The sequence below is a fragment of the Leptonychotes weddellii genome, chromosome 13, assembly GCF_054177405.1.
Source record: "Leptonychotes weddellii isolate Sample4059 chromosome 13, ASM5417740v2, whole genome shotgun sequence".
Classification (NCBI taxonomy): domain Eukaryota; kingdom Metazoa; phylum Chordata; class Mammalia; order Carnivora; family Phocidae; genus Leptonychotes; species Leptonychotes weddellii.
In genome coordinates this window covers 60,725,650-60,740,456 of record NC_138381.1, presented here as the reverse complement: position 1 = coordinate 60,740,456, position 14,807 = coordinate 60,725,650, and the positions used below count along the sequence as shown (strand labels likewise).

At 44.0% G+C, this 14,807-nt stretch overlaps 1 protein-coding gene across 2 annotated transcripts in view; it reads left to right on the top strand.

The window, feature by feature from the left end:
* Positions 1-14,807, top strand: part of OSBP2 (oxysterol binding protein 2) — a 134,200-nt gene that overhangs the window by 23,650 nt on the left and 95,743 nt on the right. For both annotated transcript variants that reach the window (XM_081801800.1, XM_081801799.1), the window contains exon 2: positions 8,948-9,156. In XM_081801800.1, coding sequence (XP_081657926.1) covers positions 8,948-9,156 — 209 coding nt within the window. The remainder of the gene's footprint in view (positions 1-8,947; positions 9,157-14,807) is intronic.

The window sequence follows — 14,807 nt, the reverse complement described above, 5'->3', positions numbered from 1 at the left end:
TGCCTGTTACTGTACTTTCTCTAAGTAGACTCACGTGATACGTTTTCTTTGTGTCTGGCTTCTTCTGCTCAACATTATATTTGTGAGGTGCTTCCAGGCTGTTTGTGGAGTTCTTTTTTTTTTTTTTAAAGATTTTATTTATTTGACAGAGAGAGACACAGCGAGAGAGGGAACTCAAGCAGGGGGAGCAGGAGAGGGAGAAGCAGGCTTCCCGCCGAGCAGGGAGCCCGATGCGGGGCTCGATCCCAGGACCCTGGGATCATGACCTGAGCCGAAGGCAGACACTCAACATCTGAGCCACCCAGGCGCCCCATGTTTGTGGATTTCTCATGCATTTATTCTCAGCACTGTGTACTACTCCACCATTTGGGTTAGCCACCGCATGGATAAGCCACCATTTGTTTATCCATTCTAGCATGGATGGACATACGCGGTGGTGCAGTTTCGGGCTTTTAGGAAGAGTGCTGGTGACATTCCAGTACATGTCTTTTGATAACCACATGTATAACATACATCCCTAACAGGGAAGTCCAGAGGAGTGAAACTGCTGGATCATGGTGCACACATATGTTTACTGACCACTGATGAGGTTGAGCACTTTTTCATATGGTCATTAGCCGTTTGGAGATCCTCTTTTTTGAAGTATCTGCTCACATCTCTTGCCTATTTTTAAATTGGGTTGTTGGCTATACATTTTGCATCTCTAGATCCAGACTTTAAAACCTTTGCAAAACAAAACAAAACAGCCCTCTGCAAATGCATGGGATTGGCCTGTGCGTGCCTTGATAGCCAGAGATCCCAAACAGCACCCATCAAACCTTATTTGCAGTCACGGGTTTCATTCTGAGATGATGTAGCCTCTCTGGGAAGGTGCCTTGGCCAGGCCCCAGCAGCGCATACCAGAAATGACTGTGGCTAGTGTTAGCCGAAAGGCGGTGCTGTCAGGGGGTGAGGTAGCTTCCTAGTCCCTGGGAGGGCTGGAGGAGCAGCTGCAAGCTGCAAGTCAGGAGCATCGCCGGTCTCCAGACTCTCACTAGCTCAGCTGGGAGGTGGCTGATGCTGCTGTAGGGAGCCACGGAATCAGGAACCTGATGGCTACGAAAGCCCACTCCCTCTGTCACAGTTCCTGCCACCCCAATGGATCACTTTTCTTCTACTCCCTTCCCTCCTAACTTGCTTCTACATTTAAGTCTTATGTTAATGCATGTCCTTGGTGGAACCTGGATCCTTGGAATCTTTGCTGAAGGCCATGCTGTGTGCTCTAGCCTCAGTAGACTAGGACAAAGGGAAAGCTCTGAGCTGTGATGGGTAGTTCTGGGGCAGGGCTGCTCTAGGAACAAGAGGAGCCATATGGGTGCTGTGGTGACTGAGGGGTCCAGGTGGGGCCTCTATGAAAGGTTGAAATCAGCCCCATGGTTGATAATGTAGAAAGAAACCAGCTCAGCTGCATGGGAGCTTCTAAAAGGCCATTCCTGCGTTCATCTGTTCAAACATCACGTGTAATGTCCTAGGGATACTGTAATAAAACACCATCAACTGGGTGGCTTAAAACAGTAGAAACTAATTTTCTCACAGTTCTGGAGGCTAGAAGTCAAAATCAAGGGGTTAGCAGAGCTACGCTCTCTCTGAAGCCTCTAGTGGAGGTTCTGTTCCAGGCCAGGCTAGCTTCTGATGTTTGCCGGTGATCTTTGGTGTTCCTTGGCTTGTAGGTGCATCACTCCCATCTCTGCTGCCCTGTATCTCTGTGTCTTTCTTCCTCCTCTTAGAAGGAGGTCATACTGGATTAGGGCCCACCATAATGACCTCATCTTAACCTGATTATATCTTCAAAGACCATATTTCGAAATAAGGTCACATTTTCAGGTACCGGGGGTTAGGACTTCAACATATCTTCTAGGGGGACACAGTTTAACTCATAACACCCATCATCAAGCCAGGTCATGTCTGGACCTTCTCCTTTGGCTGCTCTGGGTCCCTGGGCTTTCCCAGAGCCACACACTCCCACACCACTGCTCTGGGTTGGTCTGGCTCTCCTCTTAGCCTTTGCCTGGGCAGAGTCCCCTCATTGTTTGAAATTCTGCTCCAGGGTACCTCCTTGATCCCTCTAGGACAGAAAGGGTCATTCTGCCTCCTGAGCTCCCACCACTGGCAACCTATTCTTCCATTTTGAGTTTGTTTTTAAAGCAAAATTTTTATTGACAATGGCTATGTATGTAACACACAATATACTGTATGTAACGTACATGCAGAAAAGTAGGTAAATTATAAGGCTGCAACTCAATGAATTTTCATAAAGTGAATATTCCATCTTGAATTTATTTTCCTCTGCCTATTAAATAGTGGCTTGCCATTTATAGGAACAAGACGGAATGTTCTTTGAGGCCAGGAAATGTGTTTTATTTATCTTTATAAAGAATTCCTATATATAGTGACCCATAGGAAGTACTTGCTGAATTTGGGTTTGGAAGATTGGAGCGGAATTTGCCAATGAATCAGACTCATTGAGTTAGCATTGAATGAAAGTCACATACAAGGCTAAGTGCTTTGCTCCAGATCAGTATCTTTTGTTTTCTATGGGTTTGGATTCAAATTTGTTGCTTGTCAATTTTTTTTTTTTGCCATGGACATTTTTTATTAAGGTCCTCTAGAAAACATAGCCTGCACACACGCTCTCTCGAATGAGTTGGGGGGAGGGGCAGAGGGAGAAGCAGGCTCCCTGTTGAGCAGGGAGCCCAATGAGGGGCTCAATCCCAGGACCCTGGGATCACTACTGGAGCTGAAGGCAGACGCTTAACCGACTGAGCCACCCAAGCGCCCCCAAGATGGGACACTTTGTGTGACAAATACAATCCCAGGGCGGAGAGGCAGAAACGGGAAGCAGGAGGATGGATGTCACTTCACAGTGAGCTGCAGAGAGACACAGCAGGTCTGGCACATGGACTTCTCCAGAAGATATGCAAGGAGAAAACGTACCTGTGAGCAGTCTGCAGAAGGAAGAGCGGAGGGGACTTGATCTGTCCCCTTTGCTTCCACCTCCCATTTCCCATTGTGGCATTTCATGGAAGTCCAGAAGTGAAGGGACAATTGGGCAAAGATGAGGTACCGACCGAGAGAGACAGAGAAGGAGGTGGTCGAGGGAATCTGAGAAGGTGCACAAGGTTTGTGTCCAATACGCTCCACACCTTGCGCTACTCAGGTCCACTCGTGCCCTCCCATGGTGTCAGCTCTCCTACTACGATGTGGGGACCTCCATTCTCCTGAGAGAACGAAGACATCTTTACCCCTTCCCTGGGAGGGGAGGTGCAAGTCCAATCAGTGACAGAGTCCCCTTCCTGGTGGCCAGCTGGGGTTGCCTGGAAGACAGAAGCAAGAAGGCCATGAAACAAGCTCATTTGCTGCTGCTGTGTCTGTCCCAACACTATAATTGATATTCATTATCTTCCTCCTCTACCACCTGTTCTAGATCCTCTTCACTCTCTGATAGCACTTTGGCTGGCCTGTGACATTTGTCCTGAGGGGTCTGAGTTCCTGGTTGCTTTGCCCATTAGTAACCAGTACCAGACATGGAAATATTAAGAAAGTCCCCAGGGAGTCCTCTCAACTTGATTCCAGACATTCCCCTCCCATCCCCATATGTGCCCTAACCTAACTCTCCATGGCAGTTTGCATCAGTAACCCCAGCAGTCACTCCCTTCTTGGTCTGTTGGTCGCTGTCGTGAGGAGCAGAAAGTGGCCTGGGGATAGCATCAGCTTCTGATTGAATGGAAGCCTTATTGTGTTGTGTTTCCCCTTTCCCCGGAAGCAGAACCTCTAATCCAGCTGAGCCCAGCTGAAGGGAAGCACAAATTCTGCAAGGGGTCACTGTGTGTAATGGTGAGCAGGGCCACTCCTGGGCCCGTCTTCGTAATTATACAGGACACAGCACCAGATATCAGTTGTCAGTTCAAGGCATATACTTCATCTTGGAGGATAGTCCCTCAAGCACATAATACATCTCTTCAGTAGACGTCCCAGCTGAGCCTTCAATAGGCCATTCCTTTCTTCTGTCAGGTTGGCTCCTCCTGAGTGACAACAGGGTTTCACAGTGAGATCAGCGAACTCCCGTCAGGAGTCATTGGTTCACTTCCTTGGTTGAAATGGGTGACTTAGTCTGAGGCTGTGTCATATGAGAATCCAGGCCAGCAAATGAGGATTCAATAACTGTTGGACCATAGTGCTGCTGAAGGCAACCCCATTACCAGAAAACACATTGATTCCAGTAAGGAAAAATCGCTCAATTCCCACTCTCCCAAGGTAAAAGTGGTCTAAACTAGTTGGTGGCTGTCTTGTTTTTTCCAAGGAGTGGGTCATGCCATGGAGGTTTAGTGTCGGTCCCTCCTGCTGCCATGGCAGGTTGGACACTCAGCAAGATGATCCTTGGTGATGTGGAGGCAAAAAGGTAAAGAAAGGCCAGGGAAAGATGCAAAGTGATGTGAGATTTTAATGGGCTGGCCACCACTTCACAGCAAACTGCAAGTGTTACAGAGACTACTCATGTTCTCTGGGCTTATGGACTTCTCCAGAAGGTTTGCAAGGATATAACGTGCTTTGGAAAGGTCCCCTGAGGGGGAAAATGAGGAGAATTTACCTTCCCATCCATTTCCCACTTCCCACTGGTCATTGTTCAGCCTGTGAGGTGCTAACCTTTTCACATTAGTGGGTTGCAAAAATCCAGTCTCTTGATGGCCAATCAGGAAGCCAGATCCCATACTCTGAGACTAGCATCCCTTCCAAGCCCAGAAATGGAGGGGCTACTCAAGCCAAATGGTATACCAAGAGAGGTAAGAGAAGAGGTGGTGAGGGGACTCTGAGCTGGCGCATAAGGTTTGTTATTCCATACAGGTGGGTTGGGTTAGTCACTAGCCAAATGCTACATTAACTATTACAGGCTTCCAAGTTCTGATAGCTGGTGTCATATTCTCATCTCTGACAAGGACATTGGCCATCAGAACTGGATGAATATTATTTGGTTGAGAGTCAGTGTGACTCACTTAGAATGATGTTAGTTATGGTTAACCTCTCTTACAGTTATGTTTATGGCAGGTGTTCCATATTTTGTCTCTACTTGTTCTAAGTACTTCAAATATCCACCAAATGTAAAGTAATGCCACAGAACGTGTTTCTTTTAAAAACTGGCAGAAGATAAATGATCACGTGTGCTGGATATGAGCTCTGACATAACCGGCAGGCCCTAGGACATGGCCTGGTTTGTCTCGAGGCACTGAGGACACTCAGGGTTCGATGAGAATAGATGGTTCGAGGTTGTTGCACACCTCCAAAGCTCGTGTCCCAGGGCAGGTAGGACAGGAGTTGCCACTGCAGCTTGCAGACCCAAGTCCACAGTGTGCTATGAGTGGGGCTTTAACTTTTCCACCATCTGGGCTGGTGGATGGTCCTGGAAGGTCAGCTCTCATAGAAAGGGTTGCCTCAGCCAGAACTCACAATGGGAGAAACAAAAACTTTTATATGCAACATGGGTAGGTGTACCACTCCCAGAAAGCAACCTGAATTTTAGGAAATGTCCCTCCCTGAATTTTAGACCCTTTTGGGACTTACTTTGAAGGCACTGAAATTTTTAAAAAACTGAGTAACAGGACAAAAAATATCACTTTGGCTACTGGTGGAGAATGGATTGACCACAAAACATCTAAGTGAAAGAAAAAAGAACAGAGTTAAATTCCAAGACAAGCAAATGTATTGGACCTTGATGATTTTAGTGGGCCTTTAATTCCTAAATTCACATGTGCCTCTATATAATTTCTTCCAATAATGCAGAAAAGTAAAACTGAAAAATGAATCTTCTCAAGTCTTTTAATGAAAAGTAACTCTAGTTACAAAGAGTTGAGGTTAAATTTAGATGGTTAAATTTGCTGGTAAAGTTTATCTGCTACATTTTCATTTGCTGAAATTCTCTTGTTACTTTTTCATGTCTACCTGTTCTTGTTTTGTTTTTACCAGGTTTTGTTTCACAAATTATTGCTCTTTATTGATGCTATTCCTTCATCTTTAAGAATATTAAGCCTATTTATGTTCATTTAAAAAATATTATTCTGATAGATCCATTTTTGTCTGAAGTGATTCATCTGCTAAGCATTTGACTTTGTTGTTTTCTTTGTTAGCATTGATTTCCTTCATGGGTTTTGAATTTTGGTTTTCAGTTTGTCTTGACTGGGAGATTCTCCCTCCCTCCCTGAGCCTTACCCACCACTCTACTCTTCTTTTTCTAGTGATTTTTAAAGTGCCTTCGCCTCACTCTTTATAAAGCCTAGTCCAGAACCAGATGTTATGATGGGGACTTAGGGCTTCTGTCCTTCAGTGACATTGGGAATATCTCCAACCCTGTCCCTGATCCTGAGGGCAAGTGAATTCTTGGTTCTGGATACAAGATTTCATATCAGCTATGGTCCTGGGCAGAGTGTGATGGCAGCATTAATAGGAATTATTTTTAATTTTGAAGTAACTTAGACCACAGTTTGGAGAATTTCCAGGTTGGTGAACATGTGGAGATTTGGGGACAGTGGCACACTCAGAGAACGTGGAAGCCCCATACCATTTCCCCATACCTTATTCTATGTATCTCTTCCATCTGGCTGTTCCTGAGTTGTGTACTTTTATAATAAACTGGTGATCTACTACTAACAAGAAGTAAAAGAAAGAAAAGAAAAAAAACCTAGACTTACAGAAAAGTTGCAAGTTCAGAGAGTTCTCACATACCCTTCATCTAGCTTCCCCTAATGTTAACATCTTATCTCAGCAAAGTAAAATTGTCAAAAGTGGAAAATTAACGTTGTATGATACTATTAACTAAACCTCTGACTTTATTCATATTTCACAAGTTTTTCTCTAATGTCTTTTTTTTTTAATTTTATAATCCAGTGCAGAATCCCACATTGCATTCAGTGATTTTCTATTTCTATGATCACATCTACTTTTATTAAGGAAGATCTGTCCTTTCTCCCGCATTCATTTATCCTTCGACTATTTACTTACATCAGCATGGACTCAGGGGTATTTATTTTAGTCACTAGGTTGTAATCCAAAACAATAGCCACTAGATAACTTCCAGCCCAGCCCTCGTGCCACACAGTGGCCAGGCTTCCATATACCGTCTCACTCCAGATACTTCTATTCCCCATTTTCCAAAGGAGTTTCTGTAACTCTTGGCCACCCCTGCTCCTTTCTTGACATGAGGCCCAGCAAGCCCATTGTTTTTGTTTTGAGACAAAAGTCTAAATCCTTAGCATCACCGGAAGGCAATACATTTGGTCCCTACACAATTTTCTAGCTTCATCTTTTTCTCATTCACTCTGTTGTTCTCAATGCTCCAGCCACACGTAAGTTTTTCCTATTCTCTGAAAGCTGTAAACTCCACTTGGCGTCATGGTCTTTGCCCTTTCTGTTCCTTCTGTCTAGAACAGTCACCCTCCTCTCTTTTTTGAGCTGAGCCGCAGTGGCATTTTTGGTTAATTACTAGACTGTTTAATACTGGAACAGTCTCTAGCCTGAAAGCCCTTGAATCTAAAAGGGCAGGCTTCCAACAGGCATGCCCAACCTTGCCAGTAATTTTATAAATTAGGAGTCTCCTTCAAGTGGAAGACATCAGCACCTATGAGCTGGACCTTTCCTCAGATATAAACTACATCATCTTCTCCAAGGAATGTAACCAAAGCAGGAGGGAACTGGAAAAGGCGGCCACTGTTCACATGAAAGCTGAATGTCTTCCCGAGTGTCAAGTCATTTGACTTTTGAACTGGTAGAAGAGGGGTGCCTCAGTGGGTTAAGCATCTGACTCTTGATGTTGGCTCAGGTCATGATCTCAAGGTTGTGAGATGGAGCGGGAAGCCTGCTTCTCCCTCTCCCACTTCCCCTGCTTGTGTTCCCTCTCTCGCTGTCTCTCTCTCTCTGTCAAATAAATAAAAAAATAAATCTTTAAAAAAAAGAAGAAAGAAAAAGAAAAAAAAGAAAATAGAACTGGTAGAAGAATCAAGAAAATAGCAGATGAGGAACAACCAGGGGAAATGAAGAAGCATCAGAGGCCAGCAGAATTGCCAAACAACAACAAAAAGACGAAAAAAAAAAAAAGAATTGCCGAACGAGCTCCTGCCACTGGCAGTGTTATGTGCTGACCAATGGCTCTTCCTTTTCCAACCCTCTCTGTGGAAGGAAATTTGGTATGTTGTGAGGGTTCTGAATTTCCTTTCAGTGTGTGAAGGAGTGAGTTAAGTAGATCCAGTCATGATGGTTCCATCTCCATTTTCAGACTTTGGTCACAGCTGGAAATGGCCCACACTTCAATCACCTCTGCTTCCCCTTACTTTGGTACCATTAGCTCCACAATCTTATAACCGACAAAGGGTCAGTCCCTGTCATGAGGTCACCCTGCGTTAGGCCAGCCATTAACTTCTTCTCATTTGGTGTGGTGGCATCCTTGCCCTGCAGATCTCTGTTGCCAGGTCACTCCTGCTAGGCGGTACCTCCAAGTTCACCCCCTGAGGTTCCAAGTCCCTAATCTCATTTTCAGTGGCAGATTCCCATCCTGCTCCAACTCTGTGGTTCTGAGGCTTAGTGGAAGGAGGCTGGGATGGAGTTAGATGTCTACGCTGCCTCGCAGGACCCTAGACGGTCAGCCTTCTCCATTTCCTGGTGTCTGCAAGGGCTCAGCCCACCGCAGGCATACCCTGCATTTGGCACTGATGCAGGCCCTCCTCCCTCTTGCCATCTCCCCACTGAGCACCCCTCAGCCAAGCCCCTTCCAGTCAGTCCCACCAGGCATTATCTCCTAGCTCCGACTCCAGGGTCTCTCCAGCTCAAAGGGTCTGAGATTCTGAGGATTTGCCTTGAGGCTTTCTTCAGTCTAGAGCTATTGAGTTTGGGAGCCTCACCCCATACCTTCTCTTGCATCCTACAGAAATCAGGGTGAAATGGCCCACACCTGCCGTGGCACCATCAACCTGTCCACCGCGCACTTTGACACGGAGGACTCTTGCGGTATCGTGCTAACCAGTGGGGCAAGGACCTACCACCTCAAGGCCAGCTCGGAGGTGGAGCGGCAGCAGTGGATCACCGCCCTGGAGCTGGCCAAGGCCAAGGCTGTCCACATGATGAGCAGCCACTCAGGTAGTGAGCCCTCAGTGAGCGGGTATACACACAGTGTCGTGGGTCTGGAGAGAGTGGGAATTGAAAGCGTTTGGGTGTGGTGGTGACCAGGAGACCCAGGCTAGTCCAGACCAACCCTGGAAGGTAGAGGTATGTGTTCACCCTTCCTATTCAGCTCCATGTGTCCTCAGCAATGACCTTAGGTGGTCAAGGTTGGCTGGCAGTTCTTGGGATAGAAATATTTGTGGTGAGCAGGGTTGTGTGTGTTTTTCTTTGGACAAGTCTGGTTCCTGGACTTCAGCAGACCCTTCAGATGCTGCAGTGGGTGAGATCCAGAGGCAGCAGCAGGGGTGGGAGTCCAGGATTGTGCACCTGTCCCTGGGGCCAGACTTTTTCCCAGGCCCATTATGGAGACTGAAAAACCATTTAGCCAGAGATGCTGCCTTTGCTGAGGTGGAAGGCCAGCTCAGATATCCTGGGCAAGACATTTAAGTGTTTACTTTAATGCAGTCACTTTCTTAATATGTAATGTCTTTATATGATTCATAAGCCAACAGTTTCAAAAGCACATGCAGTGACTCCTGCCCGTGACTCTTGTTCCCAGCCACACCCACCCTGTGATCCCTCCCAGAGGCAACCAGAGCTACCTTGTGTCTTTTACGTATATATTAAAATTGGTACTTATTTTAAACTAAATGCAGTCTTCCACCTTGCTTTCTTTCCATTTAGCAATATATTTTAGAATTTTTTTCCCTATCAGTACGTAAGAAACTTCCTCCTTGTTTTTACAACAGTCTAGCGCTTTGTTGTACGGATGTATCATAGTTTATTTAACCCAGCGTCTGTTGATGAACATTTAGGTTGTTTATTTTGTTATGACACACTGTGCTGCAATTTCATTTCACATTTGCAGAAGAATAAATGAAGTATACGTTCCAGGGGGCGGGGTGGCTGGGTTAACAGAAGTGTGCATTTATAATTCTGAGAGATTGTCAAGCGGCCCTCCATAGGGGTTATACGATCAGATGCCTGTAGCAGTGTGTGAGAATGCCTGCCTCCCACTGTCTTGTCCACCCAGAGTGAGAGCACATGTTTCTGTCGGGTGAAAACTAGGTCTACACACACACGAGCAGGAAAGATTGGGAAGCTGTGATTCTTCTGAAGCTAACACAAAATGGTGTGTGTTTCCTTAGACCTATGTGGAGTTCTGTTAGCAAAGCAGGGCTCCAGGTGAGAATGAGTCACAGGCTCTGCTCTCCAGGATTATCACACAAGCTGGTTGGGGAGACAGGGAGTCCTGTGGAAGGAGCTCTAGCACAAAGCAGGATGAGAGGGTCTATGATACCAGTCACCATGCCCCATACCTAGTCTCATTGTGTTGGGGTCTCCCCCAGTACTAGCTTCTCAGTGCACATTGAAGGTCACTGAATATCGGTCTGACCTTTTCTTTTGGTCTCACACGTTTGGAGCATGGATCCCCCCCTGACCCGGTGACTCTTCCTTGAGGTCAGCACTCATGTGACTCTGGTGTGTCAACAGTGATGCTGAGCTTGGCAAGGGGTCCCCAGGGTACCACCCCCTTTCCTGTGAAGGAGGATGTTGGGGCCATCTCAGGCAAGGGCTATGCCGAGACCCCCAGTAGGACCTGTGCGCTCTGTTTGGAGGCCTATGGAAAGCCACTATGGTGAATGCTTGTTAACTCAGCTGGGCAGTGCTAGGAATTGTGAAGCCTGGACTTCTTCTAGGAGATGTTGGGACCCCAGAGGGAGTTGCCTCAGGCTCACCTTCCTTCCTTTCATACCCCTTGACATAGTCAGGGGCTGGAGACACAGCACATGTCTTGTGTCCCCAGGGGTTAGCCTCCCAGGTAAAGACACAGGACAAACATTCGGGTACAATTCAAGGTAGCACTTGCTATATGTTGATGAGGAATGGATTCCTCTCCTTTGGATATTTTGAAACATAAATGAACTAATGTATGTGAAAGAGAAGCCTTCAGGAAGGTATTGTGCTTGTATAGAAAGGTTGATTATTTCCTGAAAAATAGGTCTTGTAGTAGCATTCTCTGCAAAGCAACACCCTTCTCCCACCATTCTCAGGCTGATGTTGGAGAGTTGTGGTTTGCAACTTTTCACATGGAGTCAGTTTCAGGTAACCCTGAATGAGGGAAGGCAGTCTGGTGTGGTTCTCCTTGACTCTGGCTGATAGCGACCAAGCTAGGTCAAGGGCACTCCAGACAGACCCCCTGCAGGTCATCCCGGGGCCTATCTGTCCCTTTTAGACTGTGGACCATCTCTAATCTAGCAGGAAGCCTACTTCCTACCTCTACTTACTTCTTGAAAACATCTGCTACTCTTCAGCTTTTCTGCCACCCCCCAGTCCAGGCACCATCCCCTTAGCTGGATGTCTGCAACAACCTCCTCACTGTCTTCCTGTTTCCAGTCAGTTCTCCAAACCGCAGGCAGAATGACATATTAAAAAATGGGCATTAATCATATAACTGCACTGCTTACAACTCTTGGGTGCCATAAACGAACTAGACTTAACAGACATATACAGAACACTCACTCAACAAAGCAGAACACATGCATTCTTCTCAAGTGCATGTGAAAAATTCTCCATGAAACACTAAATGTTAGGCCACAAAACAAGTCTCAATAGATTTAAGAAGATTGAAATCATACAAAGTATCTTTTCTAACTATAGTGAAATGAAGCTAGAACTCAATTACAGAAGAAACATTAGAAAATTCACAAATATGTAGAAATTAAACACTCTTGAACAACCCATGATTCAAAGATGAAATCACAAGGGAAATTAGACAATACTTTGAGATGGATGAAAATGAAAACACAACATACCAAAATTTATGGGATACAGCAAAAGCAGTGCTCAGAGGGAAATTTATAGCTATAAAATATGCATTTAAAAAGACAGAAAATCTCAAATCAATAACCAAACCTTCCATCTTAAGGAACTAGATTAAGAAGATCAGACTAAACCAAAGCTAGCAGAAAGAAGGAAACAATAAATATCAGAGTTGAGATAAATGAAATAGAGAATAGAAAAACGATAGCAAAAAATCAGTGAAACTAAAAGTTGATTCTTTGAAACAATCAGTAAAATTGACAAACCTTTTGCTAGACTGATTAGGAAAAAAATAGAGGAGACTCAAATTACTAAAATCAGAAATGAAAATGAGGACATTACTACTGACCTTACAGAAATAAAAAGGATTATAAAACAATACTATGAGCAATTGTGTGTCAAGAAATTAGACAAAATAGATGAAATGGACAAATTCCTAGAAACACACAAGTTACCAAACTGATTGAAGAAGAAATAGAAAATAATAAGTAAAGAATCTGAATCAGTCCTCAAAAATCTCCCAACAAAGAAAAGTCCAGGACCAGATGGTTTCACTGGTGAATTCTACTAAACATTTAAAAAGAATTAATACCAATCCTTCTCTAACTTCCAAAACATGAAGAGGAGGGAAACACTTTCTAACTTACTCTGTGTGCCTGGCACTATACCAAAGCCAAACAAAGACATCACAAGAAAAGAAAACTATAGACCATTATCCCTTATGAATATAAATGTAAAACCCCTCAACACAATATCAGCAAACAAAATCCAACAGCATATCAAAAGGGTTATACACATGCTCCCACCAAGTGGGATTTATCCCAGGAATGCAAGGGCAGTTCAACATAAGAAACCAATCAGTATAATACACTACATTGATTAAAGGAAAAAAACCCTCACATGATCATCTCAGCTGACACAGAAAGAGGATTTGACAAAATCCAACACCCTTTCATGATAAAAACATCAGCAAAGGGGGCTCCTGGGTGGCTCAGTCGTTAAGCATCTGCCTTTGGCTCAGGTCATGATCCCAGGGTTCTGGGATCGAACCCCACATCGGGCTCCCTGCTCGACGGAAAGCCAGCTTCTCCCTCTCCCACTCCCCCTGCTTGTGTTCCTGCTCTTGCTATCTCTTTCTGTGTCAAATAAATAAATAAAATCTTTAAAAAAAAAAAAACAGCAAAGTCAGACTAGGGGCTAACTTCCTCAACATGATAAAGGGCATTTATGAAAAACCCAGAGCTAACATCATATTCAATGGTTAAAAAACTGGAAGTTTTCCCCTAAGATCAGGAACAAGACAAGAATGCCTATTTTCACCATGGCTATTCTACATTGTACTGGAAGTTCTAGACAAGAAAAGGAAACCAAAGGAAAAATTGGAAAGAAAGCAGTAAAACTTTCTATTAGCAGATGACAAAATCCTATATATAGAAAATCCCCAAGAATACACACACACACACACACACACACACACACACACACAAAAACTATTAAAGCTAATACACAAATTCAGCAAAGCTGCAGGGCACAAGATCAACAAACGTCACTTGTATTTCTCTATACATACAATGAACTCTCCAAAAAGGAAATGAAGAAAATAATTCCACTTAAATATCATCACAAATAATAAAATACTGAGGAATAAATTTAACCAAGGAGATGAGTTGTTCACTGAAAACTAAAAAAACAAAAACAAAAAAATTGCAGAAAATTAAAGAAGACCTAAATAAATGGAAAGACATGTTCATGGATTGGAAGACTTAATATTACTAAGATGGCAATACTGCCCAAAGCAATGTATAGATTCAATACAATCCATATCAAAATTCCAATGGCCTTTTTTCTTAGAAGTAGAAAAAACCATCCCAGAGAACCCAAAATAGCTAAAACAATCTTGAAAAAGAAGACAAAGTTAGAGAACTCTTTCCAGTTTCAAAACTTACTATAAAGCTATAACAATCAAGGGGCGCCTGGGTGGCACAGTTAGTTAAGCGTCCAACTCTTGGTTTTGGCTCCGGTGGTGATCTCAGGGTCATGAGATCTCAGAATCGTGAGATTGAGCCCCACATCAGGCTCCACACTCAGCACAGAGTCTGCTTGAGTTTTTCTCTCCCTCTCCCTCTGCCCTTCCCCTCAGCATGCTCTCTCTCTCTAAAATAAATAAATAAATATTTAAGGAAAAAGCTACAACAATCGAAACAGTGTGGTACTGACCTAAGGATAGACATGCAGATCAATGAAATAAAATTGAGAGTCTAGAAATATGGGCAACGGATTTTCAACAAGGGTACCAAGGTCATTCAACAGGGAAATGATAGTCTCTTCCACAAATGGTGCTGAGATGACTGGATGTCCACATGCAAAAGAATGAAGTTGGACCTCTACCTCACACCACATATGATCAAATGCATCAAAGACCTAAATATAAAGGTTAAAACCATAATGCTCTAAGAAAAAAAAAAGGAGTAAATCTTCATGACCTTGGGTTTGGCAATGGCCTTTTAGATATGACACCAAAAACACAAGTAGCCAAAGACAAAAAATACATGAATCAGACTTTATCAAAATTTAAAACTTTTGTGCATCTAAGGACACTTACCAAGAAAGGGAAAAGACAATACACAGAATGGGAGAGAATATTTGCAAGACATGTTTTTTTTTTTTTGTAGTTTTTAATTTTATTATATTATGTTAGTCACCATACAATACATCATTAGTTTTTGATGTAGTGATCCACGATCCATTGTTTTCGTATTAACACCCAGTGCTCCATACAGTACGTGCCCTCCTCAATACCCATC